We start from the raw sequence: 17,970 nt of genomic DNA, 5'->3' as shown, positions 1-17,970 counted from the left end.
AAAGTCAAAACAGGTCATAAAAATTAGAACCGAATACCTACTGGTAACATACAAGAGCAGCAGTAGTATATATGACCAACATATGACAGTAATCAACCTATATTCATATGAGATTAATTCAGCAAATTAATCTAATCAGAATCACCAATCCTCATATAGATTAACATTGGAAATGAACAAAAAATTATCAGCAGACCAGAATGGTAAGCAGCAGAAGCAATAAATCAATCTATATTAAAGAAAATAGGTTATCAATTTAACAGGTTAACACTTGCTGAAATTATATAAAAAACAGATTATATAACCAGCAGTAGAATCATCCGAATTATAATCAGCAGAAGCATAAGCATATACAGATTATATAATCAGGGAAAAATGATTCAATAATTTAACCTATTGCAATATGAGATCATAGAATCGAATTAGATATAGGAACTAAACAAAAGCCCTAATCCATCTAATTATCAATCACACGAAAAATGAACCGAAACACCGGCTGTCTCAGGCTAGCAGGGTAACCTCAGCTCTGATGCCAATCTGATGTACCCAGGTCTCAAATCACGTTATCATTAGGTGATTACCTCATATCAATTATCTATTGAATCAACTGAATTAATCAACCTATAAACCCTAACCTAGTCAAGCCAACCGATAGTGATTTAACAAGAAATTGGAAGCAAGAAGAAGAAGAAGACACAGGTGTTTGATGACGGAGTTCGGCTCTTGAGCCTACGTCTCCGGGACTCGAGTGTGAATCCAATCCACTATAGGTTTGGGTGATTACAAACTAAAGAAGAAGAACAGCAAGGAACATATAACCTGTAATACAATGTCTCTGGTTCTCATAAGACCATCGAACGATCGCCTTGCTCATACGATCAAAAGCCCTATCTTTCCATGATCAACAACCACCTAGAACCATAGGTACAGAAGATCGAAGACGAACGCCATGAACGAAAAACTCAAGAAGCTTCAAGAACCCGTAGCAGAGAGCAAACCAAAATCAGAAAGACGAGTTGCATAACTCGTGCGAACCAAAAAACCCCAGCCCTAATATAATAAGGCTTGAACCACATGAACCAAAAGAAACCGGTTCGGTTCAATCACTAATAATAATACAAGATTACCAGATTACCCCAACAGAATCCTCACTAGAATATTTGCCAGATTTGAGGTTAGCGGTCCATTATGTTATGAGAATAAAATACAAGAAATAGGGATTTAAGGTTATAAAGTTTTAAGATTGAGGTGAGTCCTTTGAAATCGTGTTTTGATAGAATCACTGTACCGCAATTAAGAGTGATCGAGTTCCTTTCAATAATGTTTATGGGCTTCAAGCTGTTTTGGGGGTGAGTGGGTGATGTAGGTCCGAAGACCTACCCCGAGTGGAAGACCAAAGGCCAGAGGAAACACTAGGCTTGCTGCCCAGCTGCAGAAGGAGCAAATTTATACTGAAGGGCAGTTCAGTAATTAAGCAATCATAATGGGCCTTTGTGAGGGTGAATTATAAAATCCAGCCCTATATAGACTTCTATTTCAGTTAGGAGTCAAATCCAAGTTAGTTCAATATGTTAGAATTTGTTTCAAATTCAAGTAAGTTGTTGGAGTACAATTAGGATGTATCCTGGGTTGGGCTTCCCAAATATTGGGCCCAAAAACCACCCAATAAGGCATTCAAGGCTTGTTGAATACCCCAAGGTAAGGGTGTCAATCGGTATGGTTTCGGTACAGTAGCAACTTTGAATACCGAAAACCAAAACCGTACTGTACCGAATTTAAATGGTACGGTACGGTTTCGGTATTTACAAAAACAGTTCGGTATTAAATCGGTACGGTAAAACGGTTTGAACACGGTATCTAATGCGGTACAATTTTGGTACGAATGAACTTATGCCACTTTGGTTATTAGTTCATTAAGATCCTAATGAAATTGTGATCAATCAATCAAATATAATTTGAAATTAACATAGATAAAGCAAATAAATCTAATTAATAGAGACAAAACAAGTAAATCTAAGAAGAGGAGTGAATGATGAAACAAAAAATTGAAATAAGGAATTAGGGATAGGGAAAAGGTAAAGTGTTTTAATTGTAAAATTACAATTTATATCTCTTAATTTGGTACGATACCAATTCTATATGGTTTCAGTAGGTACCAACGGTATGAGTACCTAAAACCGGAATCGTACCGAAGAAATTCGGTTTCGGTACGTACCGTACCGAATTTTGAATGGTACGGTACGGTGCGGTTTTAGACTCGCGGTTCGGTACGGTTAAACGATTTCGGTATGCAATTGACACCCTTACCCCAAGGCTGCGTTTGTTTGCAAAGGTGGGGTGTGAAAAAAAAACATGTGGGTCCCATGTGTAGTGGGGTGAGGGAGAAGGAAAGGAATTTGTGGAAAAGTGATAGTGGTGGGTCCCACTTTTTACTTTTCCCAACTTTCCCACAAAATCCCACCAAATATGTGGGGTTTTAAAATGGCTTGGGGTGAGAAAGTTGGGTTGCCACATCACTAGACAAGTTTCCTTGAATCAAGGAAACTTCCTTATCTCTCACTTTCCCACTCCAAGCAACCAAACAATTTACCATTTTGGGATTTAAGGGAAAAGTAAAAAATCTACATTTTTTTCAAGAATTTTCCCACTCCACCTTTATTCCGGCAAACAAATGCAGCCCAAGTGTTTTGGTCATTTTCTAAGCCCCTTTTGGGGGCTGAATATGGGTCTTGATAGAATCCTCTCAATACAAGGGTCAAAGATCTAATTTATTTTTCTGTTTGAGTCAGTGGCAAGGTTATTAAAGCGGCAAAGCAACTGGGGCTCCGTCTTGGCGATTAGGTAGCAATAAAACGACCAAAGCGGTTTAGTTAATATTTTTAATATAACTACTTTTAAACTACTTTTTATTACAAATATTTTTTATAATAAACTAAAGTACTAAACAAACATTCAACAATCACATTCATAAAAATAAAATAATAAAAAATAAAAACATTCAAGATTCACAATTATGAAAAATTATCTAAAAAAGATTAAAAACATAACTTCATCTCATCAAGCATCATAAGATTCATAACAATAATTATGTAGTATGTACTATATCAGTAATCAATGTGAAAAATGAAAATGAAAGTAGTAATTTTACATTCTTACTTACCTCTATGATAGTGTGACGCCAAATAAGTGTCTTGTACTCTTGTGCATAGATCAGTAATCAGAATTGATGTATCCATTTTTTCCTTTTTTTAACCAAATAGTGCCAACATGATAAATTAATAGATCTCATTATTTTGATTTCCAAGTCATTGTTTATTTAATGATTCATTGATTATCAATGTTGAATATGGCTCATGCTTCACATTCTGTTGCAGACAGGCACTTTGGGCCTCGGAGTTCATTTGCAAATTGGGTCTCGATTCCGAAATGGCTGACATATTTAAATTTATATACGGCATTGTAAAATAAATTATGATTAAAAAAAAATAATAATAATATGCACAAATTACAACATGTAAAAAAAACGGTTACTTCAGCATCTAGGCGGCAATATGGCGCAAAAGGCGGCAAAGCGGTAGTGCCTAAGCAAAAAAACGGCAACAATTTAAGTGGTTAAAAATCGCTTTGCCACCTAGGCAGAAGCTTTCATAACCATGGTCAGTGGTTTAAGAGTTACAATCCATTTCAATTAGGGTTGAGTTGTTAGGATAGGGTTCCTTAATTTTAGGAACCTTATCTTAAACTAGTTTTATTTTAGTTAATTTGGTTTAAAGTTGCTTGTTAAGTCACAAATAAGTGTCTGTAAGAGGTTCCAATCTAAGGGCTTGAATCTTGTAGTAATTTGATTCCTTTTTAAAAGGTTGATAGAGTCCAGTTTGAGTTGTAATTGGATCTCATCTGTAAGGAGATCCTTGTTTGAGTCAGAGTCTTTAATTTTGGGCTATAAATAGCCTCTTTCTACATTGTAATTCTCAGTTTTTGAGTTAATAAAAATTATGAGTTGAAGAAAAATGATAAAACCCTTCTAATACCTTAGAAAATCAATACTAAAATGCAAGAAATTAACAAGATAGAAACTGGTTTTAATGGTGCTAGCCACCCCCACACCCAAAGGTGTTCCTCAGCCTATGGCTGCCCAAGAACTCTCATAAAACATTCGATTCCCTCTCCACTCCCTTGTCCCTCTATTTATTACCCCCAACTAACCTAATTCTCTCTCTCCCCTCCACATGGCCTCATCCTAGGATCCTAACATTACCAACCCCTCGAAAATCACCTTGTCCTCAAGGTGATGGAAAATTTGAGGTTGAGTCTTCACATGTGTGCCACATAACTAGGCCATTTCAGTCCCTCTTGAGCAATATACCAAACACCATAGACACGTAGATGGGAGCTGAGGAGGTGCAACGCTACCATTACTAAAATATGGTTGCAGCGAAGACCAAGAAACGATGCTGCAATATGTATTTCTGCCACAAAGAAGAAAAAGTGAATGGAATCCACTAGAGGACAACCCCCAAGCAAATCGAGAAAAAATTCCGGGGAAAAACCAAGGGAACGATGCCCTCTCCGATGGATTTTAACTGGCAGATTTTCCAGTTCAAGTGTTGTTGCGGAGGAGGTGGGTTTCTTCACCGGTGTTGACTGTTGCGTCTCTGCCTTGGGGTTTTGCATCAGATGCGTAGGCTTTCTCAAGAGGGAGGTAGAGGTCGCTGGTTTCCCTTGTTGGTTAGAGCATACCTTCATTGCTGCAGCCTTGATATCGCCGCTTCCCTTTCCGTCGTGAATTGCAGAGGTTGAAGACGAAGGCTCCCCAATATTTTGGTTCGGTTGGACCACTTTTCTGGTAAATGTTTGAGTCAAGCTGGTTTTGGGTTTGGGTTTTGATCCATTTGAGTTATTTGGGTTCAAGGTAAAGCTGAGAAGGCTTGGGTTTTGGGTATACGAAATGGGCTAGGCCCATGGGTGATGGTGAAATGGGGTGTGGTCCAAATACTTAAAACCATGGGTTAAAAGAAATGGGTTGGGTGTTGGCTTGATGGGCTGGATTGGGCTTTGGGTCATGAAAGTGGAATGGATTAAGATATATGAGTTAATAAAATATGATGGGCTTGGGGTTAAAGAAATAGGTTGGGCCCAAGGAGGTTTCTTTGGGAACCAAGCAGCCCAATCTTTATATTTGGTTTGTTTGGGCCCTATGTGGGAGGATAATTTTAACTCAATTGGGCCCAATTTAGAAGAACCTGGACTCTTAATGGGTGAACCAAACTCATAACCCAGTCTGGGGTGGGGTGCAAGTTCAGCCCTGGCAGCCCTGACCTAAGCCCGCCCTGAGCCCGAATAGGGCTTGGGCTAAAGATTTTGGCCCTAAGGGCGGGTTAGGGCCAAAATATTCTGGCCTTGAACTAGGGCCAAGGGCGGGCCTGGGATTACTCTCTTGCCCGCCAAGCCCATCCCGGTCCGTCCCTGATTTTGGCCTTGATTTTAGCCCTAATTTTGACCCTGATCTTGGCCCTGATTTTGGCCCTGATTTTGGCCCTGATTTTGGCCCTGATTCTGACCTTGATTTTGGCCCTGATTTTGGCCCTGATTCTGACCCTAATCTTGGCCTTGATCCTGGCCCTGATTTTGACCCTAATATTGGCCTTGATCCTGGCCCTGATATTGGCCCTAATCTTGGCCTTAATGTAGGCCCGTGATTTTGGCCCTGATTTGAGTCTGGACCCTCCACCCATATGGAAATGAATTAATTATAATCCACATGGGTGAATATTTGACACATGTCAAATTTTAAAAACATGATAATGTTTTGTAAAAAATTAATAAAAATAAATCATATCTTCATTACCAATGTAGTAAGCATCCGCCTAATTTTGGCCCAATTTTGACTCTAATTTTGGCTTTAGTCTTAATGTTAATTTGACCCTCATCATGTATTAGATTTTTACCCTAATCTTCACATTAACATTGATATAACTATAAATTTCGACTTTGACCTTCAGTCATTTTGATCATATTAGACTATGAGTTCACTTTTTATATTATTTTTAAGATAATTTTTATTTTTTTAACTAAGTCATTTTTAGTTTCAAAAATCTTTTTTTTTTTTTTTTTGACTAATGCGAGATTAATATAAGTATATAGAGAATTAATATCTAACAAATCTACACCCCAACTTCTCATCATGAATATTGACATCTTTCTTTTGCCTCCAATGTGATATTTCAGGAAAGAAAAAAAACTTATTAAGATAGATAGCTATGTTTGTAACTAAAATATAATTTTCTTTAACTACGAAAAAAATATCAATACTAAATTATTGTTGATTTACTTGTTAACAAAGTTTTGAATATGATTTTTTTTTTTTTTTTTTTTTTTGTTGAATAAGGATATCAATGGGAGGGGTTTTCAATTTCCATCATCGAAGTAATGGGAGAGGTTTTCAATTTCCATCATCGAAGCAATGAGAGACTTTCAGAGATCAATATAGAATTATGGAGTATGAATTTATTTATGTTTAAAGCAACACTATCAACTTATTGACTATTTTATCATTTTGTATGAGTTTGAATCATCTTATATTTCTATGAATTTTATTTTTAATTTACTTATGATATTATTATTATTATTTTTTTTTTTATGAATTTACATTTGATATTTTAGGTCCAAGGATAGGACCAATTAAGGCTAGGGCCAAGATAGGGTCAATCAGAGCCAAGGACAAGGCTAATCAGGGTTAGGGCTAGGGACAGGGCCAATTAGGGCTAATCAGGGTCAGGGCCAATTAGGGCTAATCAAAGTCAGGGCTAATTAGGGCCAATCAAGGCCAACCCATCCCGACTCGGCCCAATTAGGGCCAATTAGGGCAGGAATGGGCTTAGCTTGGCCCTGTAGGGCTTAGGGCCAGGAACAATAATCCTTGGCCCTGAACTAGGGTTAGGGCGGGAATGGGCTCAGATTAGAACATATAGGGCTGGGCTTGGGATTACAAAAGCCCGGCCCAGCCTGGCCCAGTTGCAGCCCTAGTCTAGGGTGAACCAAACCAACCCCAAAAACCCTTAACCTCCATCATCTTCTTCCTTTCCTGCGAACAGTTTTCTTGGCGGCCGCTGCCAGCTTTCCAGCGATTGTCTCTAGCGTCTTTCGATCCTTATGCTTCTTCAATTCAGCCGCTTGAACTCTCTCCTCCACAGCTTTGGTCCGGTAGGCATCGATAGCCAATCCTCTCCTTCTCTTCTTCTCTCTTCTCCCAACATGGCATGGAACCACCATGGTAATCAACTGATCTCTGCCAGTGATTTCACTTGGTGTTCTTTCCATCGGTTTTGCTTGGTCATCCCTCAGTTCTTCCTGGTTGCCATCCCAAATCACGCTTACCTCCATCGTCTGGCCATCACCAAACTCAGTTTGTAGGGCTTCTCTAAAACTCACCCAATCAAACACCGGCCAAGACCTTGCGTAAACCCAATACAACGTGTCTCCTTCCAAATGCTGAAGAGCTATTCCAAGCCAATACTCCTACGCCACTTGATGTTGCTTGCAGAAACATTCGACTTCATTCAACCATTCTTGCGCCTTTCCATCACCAGAAAACAAAGACAAAGCCATTTCACCTCCCTGGATCGACATAGCTCTGATGTCAGTTGATAAGACCCTTCTAATACCTTAGAAAATCAATACTAAAATGCAAGAAATTAACAAGATTGAATCTGGTTAAAATGGTGCCAGTCTCCATTCCCTTGTCCCTCTATTTATTACCCCCAACTAACCCTAATTCTCTCTCTCTCTCTCCTCCACATGGCCTCATCCTAGGTCCTGACAAAAGACTTTGAGAGAAGTCGTGGGATCCCTAGGAGGGGTGACCTGCGGCTGGGTTTTGAGCATTGTTTCTACAATTTTCAAGTTCTTCTACTTCCAGCAATCAAGCAACAATCACACATGGTGGGAGATCTCTCGAGATCTCTCATTTTTTTCTATAGGTGACAAGATGGAGGTCGAGAGCAGAGAGTTGGGATATCTCGCTCTTGATCTTGCCATATCTCGCTCTAAATCTCATTGGAACTCACGTTTTGCCTTTTTTTGTGGATTTTGGCTGGATTTTCACTTGCAACTACTCTTAGCACATCTACAACATCGAAGGAAGATCAGTCATTCTCTACTTGTCTTATGAACTTATGATTTAATGACTTATATAGAACTTCTAATGGTTGTATAATTTTATTCTATACTTGAAAATTGAGATTGGGATACTTATATGGATGGAATTTAGATAACATTTAGGTTATTTGATGCATTTGATACACTTGTTCTTCATTTATATGCCTTAAAGGTTCTATATTATATGTTGTATAACCTTGCATTCCTTAATCCTACGACATTTTGGTTTCACCCTATGGGTGGACTTAGAAATCACACAGGGTTGTTTTATGTTAAATCCAAGGCCACCAATGTATTCAAAAGGCCTTAAATAGGTTAAATATCAAGTTTCAAACCAATTGGGACCCTAAAACCCACCGAGATAGGTCACCGAGTTGATGCCAAAAAATTGTATATCTCGACCGAGATCTCGCCGAGATGGTCAAGATCTCTCTTTTTCAAGGTGGCGAGATCTCACTCGAGAGCAAGATCTTCTACCATGCATTCACAGCCTTCCATTCTCAACATACAAGTAAGCTACAGCCTCTTTCCCAAACCCTAGAATCCATTCCCCATCGCCTTTCTTCGTCCCACGTTTTCAGATCCCACCCCACCTAGGACTTCTTCATTCAAGCCCCAAAACACCTCATTATACCCTTTCTAGAGTCACCCAAGCCTGTAGAACCAAGTCCTAACCTCCGTTTCCCCAAACCAGTCCTATTTTCTGGGTTCTGAAATTTCTGCACTTCATCTTCTTCAATTGATGTTGCAGGTTTTTTTTTTTTTTTTTTTTTTTTGAAATTTCCAGAAATCCCTAAACCTTTCGAAACTTAATTCCCTTCTCTGAAACAGTTTCTAATCTGCAGACTAGTAGTTCTACTACTTCTAAATATTAGAGGCAACAACCCTAATCCATCACCCAGCCAACCAAAATCCTCGGTTGACTTAAAATTCAAAATTTGAATTCCCTTAAGTTTCAGACCTATTTCAGCACTCCAGCAGCCTTGTAGACCCCTTTAAATCCTAGCCAAAACACCAAGAAACCCTAGTTGAGTGCTGGTTTTACTTAAGAAGATCCTGGATATCCAACCCTAAACCCTAGGTTACATACTAGTATCTGTTAGGTTATAAATAGCCACCCATTGCATATATTCACAGGTTCAGATAATAAATAAGATATTATAGGCAATTGCTTTGTCGCTCGTTGAGAGTAACACGCTTCGGCAGTGCAGGTATCTCCAGTTACTCGAGTAGAAGGGTCTCTAGTGAAATCAAGCTGAGGTTCCTCTAAGATTATAAGTTCAGCAGGCATTCTGTTCAGTCCATCATCTTCATTGCACGGAAAAAGGCTTCTACTTCCAAGTAATCGTTAGCCAGCAATACCCTGTTTGATTCCCAACCCCATTTGAGCCCTTCTCCAGACTCATGAACCCTCCATTCATATCTGAACATTCCACCATCAGAATTTCCTTAAACTGCATATCCATTACCTTAAGATACATGCCAGCACTGGATCCCAATTACAGCCCACTATGCCCAGCCAAATCCATAATTCCTTAATGCCCCATTTCCCCAAATCCCTTAACCTTAGTCCAGAATATGAAGGTACTTTAATCAGCAGTCATCTTTCGAAGTTTTCCCTAAACCCAGAGAACCTAATCTAGGTATTTTAACCCTACATTTGTTCCCTGGTTTAGCCCAAACATAAAACCCCAACAACCATGGTTAAATTCTCCAGGAACCGCAATTGGCCCCAACTGCTTATCCATCTCAGATCTTGGCTTATTGTCCCTCATTCGACTGAGACTACATCAGCACGTTGGGTGAATGATCTGCACCGGTTGAGGTTTATGGTTGAGGGTGCTTTTGGTTTGTGACAAGGGGATGGGGGGTTTGGTTCATTATTTATAGGAAAATTACTGTGGATCCTGAAGAGGATATAGAATAACTACCCATTAAAGGAAGGGTCATTAGTTAACTTTGCCGGATCTCTTGAGATACGTTACAGACAAGGATAATTACATTATATCATGTGACCATATGACTTTCTTTTTTTGATAAAACAAACTAATTGCATGATTCCACCCAAGAATCAACTCCAAGACATACGAGGACTCCTTTTAAGAAAGCAACTTGCCTAACCTTTTGGACCTGAGTGTTATCTGCTTATGCTTACTGTTTCCAGCATGACAAATTCTTGTCAATCTCATACCTTGATGTTTGGAACTTCGTTTGATGTATAACAGGGAGTTAGTTTTTTGGAAGGCCAAAAAGTAGATCTGGTTGTAGGTTAAATTTTTTTTTTCCATGTCTTGCTTTACCTTTTCCCCCTTAATGGCCCCTGAATCAACTTGGACTTGCAACTTGCATTTACTGTCAAGTGGTTTGCATTTACTGTCAAGTGGTTCAGTTTGTAAATTCTACCTAGATTCTATGCATTGATATTGACTGATCCAGCAATTGTTTTCCCATTCGAGTCATTAGTGTTAGACATATTGACTAGAATACCCCTTGTGTTTTTGTGTTATGTACCTTTATGTACATATATATATATTGAATTAGATGAGGCTTTTTCATTCATTAAAACCTAAATCTAATATGGTATCGGGCGGGTTCGCTCTGCTCACCCCACTCTTCGGCTTTCTTCGTCAGTTCTGCTCCTCTTTTTCTGGTTTTCTCTGCAAATTTTTGGTTTCTTGAGTATCCTTGCATGTTTTCCCTCTGCTGTTGGCTGTGTCTTTGCTCATTTGGTACTCTGATCAGTTGTTTCTGTGGTTCTTGGTGGTGTTTTGCAGCTTTTGATTTGTTCGTTTGTAGTTCTTGGTGTTTTGGTGTTCTTTGTTGTGGATTGGAGATAAGAGATCTTGGTGTTTTGTGGTTTGTGGTTCTGTGATCATTGGTGCTTTGTTGCTTCGGTGCTTTGTGGTTCTTGACTGTGATTTGAGTTTTTGGATCTGTTGCTCCGGTGATCTGTTGCTTCGGTGATTTCTGAATGGCATCTGATTCTGTGACTAGGGATTCTCCTTCCTCTGCTGCATCTCCACAACTTAACTTCTCTAATGTCCATCATTTTCTGTCTGTCAAGCTCCTCTGCCTCCACCTATCTTGTGTGGTGATCTCAATTCATCCCAGTACTAAAGAGTTTTGATCTGTTGGAAGTACCTTGACGGTATTTTCCATGCCCTTCTCCTTTTCTTGAGGCATCTGTTTCCACTCTGACTGCAAATCCGACGCCTAATCCAGTGTATTTTGCCTGGCAACATCAAGATCAGATCTTTTTGAGCTGTTGTTTGTCTTCTCTCACTCTCAGATTGCTGAAATTTCTCCCTCTTCAAAGGTCTGGAAAATTCTTGAATCAACCTATGCCTCTACTTCTCAAGCTTGAGTCATGCAACTTCGTATGCAATTGCATCGATCAAGAAAGGTGGCGATACGATTACTGATTATTATCTGTTTCGTGTGAAAGAGATTTCTGATGCCCTTGCTCTAGCCAATCAGCTCATCTCTGATGCTGATCTTGTTTTGTATGTACTTGGTCTCAGATCTGAATCTGGAGCATTCCTTAATTCGGTAATTACTTGTGAGAATCCAGTGTCTATGACAGATCTACATGGCCTTCTTTTGTGTGAGGAGCTTCGTTTGAACACTGCTCTTCAAGATTTAACCAATATTACCACTCAGTTGGAATCCACATCTGTATCCAAGCCTCCTACTGACTCTGTTTCTCTGCCTCATTCAGACTTTAATTCTTCTCGTGGTGGTCTGTTTTCAGGCAATAGATCTCAGCACTTCAATGGCAATAGAGCTCAGTCTTTTGGTTGTGGTGGTTTCAGAGGTACTGGTCAGCATTTTAATAGGTCCTCTGTTTGTCAACGCTGTAATCGGCCAGGACATTTTGCTAGATTTTGTTTTCAACTTCAGAACTTTGCTGGATCTTTTGCTGGTTCTGTAGCTAGTCCTCCACAAGCTAATTTTTCTGGTCATGCTAGTTTTCTGTTTGGCTCTTCACAGACTTGGATACCCGACTCAGGGGCTTCCCACCTTATTACTCCTGCATTACAGATCTGAATCATATTTTTGACTATCATGGCTCAGAGAGTGTGAAACTTGGAGTTGGCTCAGGTTTGAAAATTCTACACTGTGGCAACTCTTATTCACGGTTCTGATTCTTCATTTCTCTTGAACAATGTTCTCCATGCTCCTGATGCATCTCATAATTTGTTGTCAGTAAGTTTGCTAGGGATAATTCTGTTTTTCTGGAATTTCATGCCAACTATTTTCATGTGAAGGATCTATACTCGGGGCATATTCTGCTTACAGGTCCCCTTGAAAATGGAATGCCTTGAAAATGGAATGTACAAATATCCATCTTCTTTGCCCTCCTCCCCAGTGGCATTGTCTGCTGTTATTGCTTCTCCTGAGCTCTCGCATATTCAGTTGGGATACACTGCTTCATTTGTTGTTAGCAAATTGATTTCTGCTTTGGTTTACCTACTGTTGGTAGTATGAATAAATCTCTTTGTATGCCTTGTCAACTACTAGGGAAATCACATTGTTAACCTTGTAAGCACTGTGCCACTTATACCACTGCTCCCCTACAATTGTGGATCTTTGGGGTCCAGCACATGTTCCATCTCATGATGGCCATAGCTATTACATATCATTTGTTGATAATTTCACCCAATGTACCTTTTTATATACCATTGCAAATAAATCTGAGGCTTTGAGGCTTTGTTTGTTTTTCAAGTTTTCACGGTGTTTTTTGAGAAATACTTCCAAACTGCCATTAAATATTTTCGATCAGATTTGGGTGGGAAGTATAGATCTTTTTCAAAGTTTCTGAGAGATTGTGGTATTGGTCTTCGATTGTCCTGTCCCAAGACTTCATAGCAAAATGGTTGTGTAGAACGTTTAGACAAATTGTGGAGGTTGGACTGACTTTGCTTGCTCATTCTGGTATGTCTTTGCACTTTTGGGTTTGAAGCATTTTCCACTGCTGTATATCTGATGAATTGCCTACCAACAGCTGCACTTGGGTTTGAGTCACAGTATTTCAAATTTTACAATCGACATCCAGATTATTTCAGACTTTACAATCGACATCCAGATTATCTTTCTCTGTGTACTTCTGGTTGTCCCTGTTATCCATTGTTACGGCCTTTTTACAGTCATAAGCTTGATTTCAGGCCTACATCTTGTATTTTTGTTGGCTATAGTGCACCTCATCATAGGTTATCATTGCTAAAATCCAGTTACTTAGAAGATTGTGGTGTCACGGCGTGTTATCTTTGGTGAGCATCTTTTTCCTATGAAGGAATCTCAGTCCTCTTCCTTGGCTAAGGTGTCTTCCACTTTGCCGGCCACACATTTGGTAGTCTTTCTTGCTGTGCATTCGTGTTCTGGATATAGTGGTTTGAAGGCTTCTAATGGTTAGCAAATTTTGGTTCATTTCTTGGGCCTGTAACTAATAATGGACTTTCTCATGGACAATCTTCTAATAATTTGCTTATATTGCTAATGGGCCACATGGGCTGCATAGACCATCTGACCCTAATATGACTTGAAACATGGTTGATGGGTCACTTGGTGTTTATGGTTCTGAACTGGGTCTGACTCGAACTGCTGTTGATGGGTCACTTGGCCTCTCTGGTTCTGAAAACGATTGGTTGAAAATCAGGGATGATGCGTCGTCCCCCACCACTAGTTTTCCTATGGTCCAAACCTTTGTCGATGGGCCTCTATTATCTACTGACGATGCTGGTTCTTCTGAGCTTCGTGAGACTTCTCCTTTGACTTTACCTCCCGCACCTATCCCTCTGATAAGCCCCTCATCACTTGGGTGTACAAATGCAAGGATGGGCAGAGGAAGACAGCATCATTCGCAGCAGGTGCAGGGGAGAACACAGCATCACTCACAACAGGGGCAGGGGAGAGGACTGATGGCAACTCCTTATTGGACAGCAACAAGATAACATTCATTTCATTGCATGACTGATAATCAACATGAATCGATACAACTCTGATTCTATTTACTGGTATTTAGTTCTTGGAATAAGAAACTAAACAAACTAAACTTGTAGAGGAACTGAATATCAGTGAATAGAATCAAAGTTGTATCGATTCATGTTGATTATCAGAGTTATGCAATGAAATGAATGTTGAATGTTATCTTGTTGCTGTTCTACTGTTTTGCATTTGTGGATGTGAGTAATTGTTGTTCCTATTTTTGATTTGGGGGAAGCTAAAATCAACTCCCAGAGGGTCCTATCACCCTCAAACTCACAAATGTTGACACGGGCTCAGACTGGGACGTGGGTTCCCAAGAAGATATTCTCTTTGCTTGCCACAAAGCATCCTCTTCCCCTTGCACTTCTTAGTGCATGTCAGGATGATGTTGAACCAACGTGCTGTTCTCAGGCATCTAAGAGCCTTGTTTGGCGTCGTGCCATGGATGCTGAATTTAGCGCACTGGTTGCCAATCACACATGGGAGTTGACCTCTCCACCATCTCATGGGCATGCTATAGGATGTAAATGGCTTTTTCGAATCAAACGACGTTCCGATGATACTCTTGAGCGGTACAAGGCACGTTTGGTAGCTAAGGCCTAAGGGTTATACTAAAGAGTTTGGATGGATTATGGGGAAACATTTAGCCTTGTTGTAAAGCCTACCACCATTAGGGTTCTCTTAGCTATGGTTGTATCTTCTAGGTGGTCCCTACGTCATTTTGATGTTAGCAATGCTTTTATGCATGGCACCATTGAGGAAGATGTCTACATGCATCAGCCACCTGGCTATATTGATAGTCAATTTCCTGATCATGTGTGCAAACTCAAGCATTCCCTCTATGGGCTCAAACAGGCATCACGGGCTGGTTTAATAGGATCAACACCTATCTTATTAGCCTTGGGTTTAATGGATCAAAGACTGATTCCTCACTGTTTTTTTGGCAACAGGATGATGGTCCTCTCTTTGTTCTTGTCTATGTCGATGATATCCTAATCATCAGACATCTCAACAGGCTATTGTGTTCATTATGCAGTCTCTTGCTTCGGAATTTGCCCTTAAGGACCTTGGTCCTGCTCGATTTTCCTTAGGGTTTGAGTTGATTTCTCTTCCCTCAGGATTGTTACCTTCGCAGCAGTGATGCATTTCTCCTTAGCTTAGCCGTGACAGTATGACGGGCTAAACCTATTGCCATGCCATTTTCTCCTCCATTGACTTTATCTAAAGAGAGTGGTCAGCCTTTATCTGATCCTTCTCTTTATAGGAGCCTGGTGGGCGCTTTGCAGTATGTAACTCTGACTAGGCCGGATTTATCTTTCACAAACAACAGGCTATGTCAGTTTTTGGCAGCACCTAAAGATGTTCATTGTTCTGCACTGAAATGTTTGTTGCGCCATCTCAAGGATACGATTCTTTATGGGCTGCATATTAACCCTTTTTCAGATAATCTCATCTCTTGGCAATCTTGGAAGCAGACAATGATTGTTAGGTCTAGTACAAAGAGTGAATATTGGGCTCTTGCTCTTGCCACTACTAAGTTGACATGGATCCAATCACTTCTCACTAAGGTGGGTCTTGGTTCTTCATCGCCACCCACTCTTTGGTGTGATAACATAGGGGCTACATGTCTCTCTGCTAATCCAATGTTTTCATGCACGGACTAAACACATCGATGTGGATTTTCATTTTGTGTGAAAAAGTTGTTTTTGGGGGTCTTCTTGTTCGGTATCTCTTCACACATGATCAGCTTGCTGATATTCTAAGGGGTTATCTGTGTCTTGGTTTCAGCAGCTTCGATCCAAACTCAAGCTCCTCTCTGGTCCCTTGACTTTGCGGGAGGATGTTAGACATATTGACTAGAATACCCCTTGTGTTTTTGTGTTGTGTACCTTTATGTACACGCTATTGATATATATATATATATATATATTATCGTCTCATCTGAATTAGATGAGAGGTTTGCATTCTTGAAAACCTAAGTCTAATACTCGATCATTTTTGCAATTTGAATCTGTACTTCTGTAGTACCTTTGTTCTTACTTGTCTGTTTTGATGCAGAATGTGAGATTTCTTGCCAAGTTTCTTACTGAAGCAGGAATCATCATCAAAAGGAGCCAGGTGATTTAAGTTCAAATTCAGAATGGATCTGAGTCAAATACATGTTTTATCTGAATTTTATAATTTTGTCCTTCATTTTTTTTTTTTTTTTTTTCAATTTACTGTTGTGTAGACCGGCATCAGTGCGAAAGCTCAGAGGAAGGTAGCTAGAGAGATTAAGACAGCAAGAGCCTTTGGCTTGATGCCATTCACAACAATGGGCACAAAACCATTTGTTGTTGGGAAAACAATGGAAGATCTCGAGGCGGATGTTGAGTATGATGATTATGATGCCAGACGACCTCCTTTTAGAGGAAATCGTTCCAACATGGTCTAAGATGCTAGTGCAGGTTGATACTCACCTTATTCCAACTATTTGTTTAGGGTCTTTCAGGTATACAGAAGGTGGTTTTTCCCCCTGATGTGTTAATATAGCCAAAAATTGGTTGGCAAAAAATGTCCTATTTAAAATTTGATCTTATGAGAAATTTAGCCTGGTCTACAGATTCTGGAACAGTAAGTTTGCTTCCATAACTGCCAATAATTTCAGTCTCGCAGCAACTTTGACAGAGCCAAAGTTAGTGAATGTAGTTCCTTTCTTCACTTGGTCTTGTGTTTGATTTTGGGACGATGTGATCTTTATGTACTGTTGTAGTGGTAGTGGTGATGGCAGGTTGTATGTGACTATGCAAGACAACCCCAAGGCGTAGGATCTCATGGAGAATAATTGTTCCAGAATTCTAGAGAACTTAAAAGACTTTTGTTTGCGAGTAGAATTCAAGTGAAGTGAAAGATTAACTCTCAAAAAAGATTTTGTAATATTTATAATCATTATTTTATGTGACTATATGACTAGTTTTATTATCATTTTGTTTTGTTTTTATTTTTCTTTGATTTTGATTTTGATAAGTTTATAAAGTTCATTAGACCAACAATCCAGGTGTAGAACTGGGAAACTGGAAAATATTTGAATTTTGGAGGTCAGATCTTGCTGGGCCTAGAACCGACTTTACCTTGCAGGTTACAAGATTCAATCAAAATCTTACAAGAGATCGAATGTCTGGATTCAAATTAATAAGCCATATGCATGTTGGTTCGAGGACAGATATCTTGAACAGATTAGATTTCGAGTAGTTACTGCCTTTCCTTTGCCTGCTTCACGAGGTAAGTGTATTAAATTTGTCAAATTTTTACTGTGGCTCAACATTTAAGCAACTCTGAATGAAGCATATGCCAAGAATTGGGTAACTCATTTTTACATAGAATGGGATTATGACTTTGCACCTCTTGGGAGTTTGAGAAGTGCTCCTTGGGTACCGGTTGTTAGATAGAAAAGGGGTGGACAAAAGTAAACTTTTTCATGAGCATATTTTGTTTGGTTCAATGGGAATGAAAAAAAAAAGGGGGTAAACGAGCTTTCTTAAATTAAGTTTGCATGTCTACGATGATGTGGCATATCATTTTTTTCATGAGTTTGGATCATCTTCCTTGGAAGGGAGCACCTCTTAAGCTTTTCAACCACAAATTCACGTGAGACCTACAATTAAAAAATAAAAATAAAAAAAGTGAGACCCACAGTGGTACCTTGTGGCCCCCTTCGTTGTATTCGTAGTCAGCAAAGCATCAAGGGAAAGTGCTCTCCCTCAAGGTTATTGATCCAGACTCTTTTTCCACCCCTTTGCTCTTCAAATTCTCACAAAATTAAGAGACTTTGTGTGAAAGTGAGGAATA

The 17,970-nt window shown here is 39.5% G+C and overlaps 1 protein-coding gene across 1 annotated transcript in view; it reads left to right on the top strand.

Annotated features, from left to right (window-relative positions):
• The window catches only part of LOC149002433 (uncharacterized), a 57,750-nt gene extending 40,652 nt beyond the window's left edge, over positions 1-17,098 (top strand). Inside the window, exons 5-6 of the mRNA XM_089136616.1 lie at positions 16,201-16,260; positions 16,373-17,098. Coding sequence (XP_088992742.1) covers positions 16,201-16,260; positions 16,373-16,576 — 264 coding nt within the window. The 3' untranslated portion in view covers positions 16,577-17,098. The remainder of the gene's footprint in view (positions 1-16,200; positions 16,261-16,372) is intronic.
• The last annotated feature ends 872 nt before the right edge of the window (positions 17,099-17,970 follow it).

The sequence above is a fragment of the Hakea prostrata genome, chromosome 10, assembly GCF_041222555.1.
Source record: "Hakea prostrata isolate BN-2017 chromosome 10, UWA_Hpros_2, whole genome shotgun sequence".
Taxonomy (NCBI): Eukaryota; Viridiplantae; Streptophyta; class Magnoliopsida; order Proteales; family Proteaceae; genus Hakea; species Hakea prostrata.
Note: the sequence above shows the minus strand (reverse complement) of the source record. Positions and strands in the feature narration are given on the sequence as shown.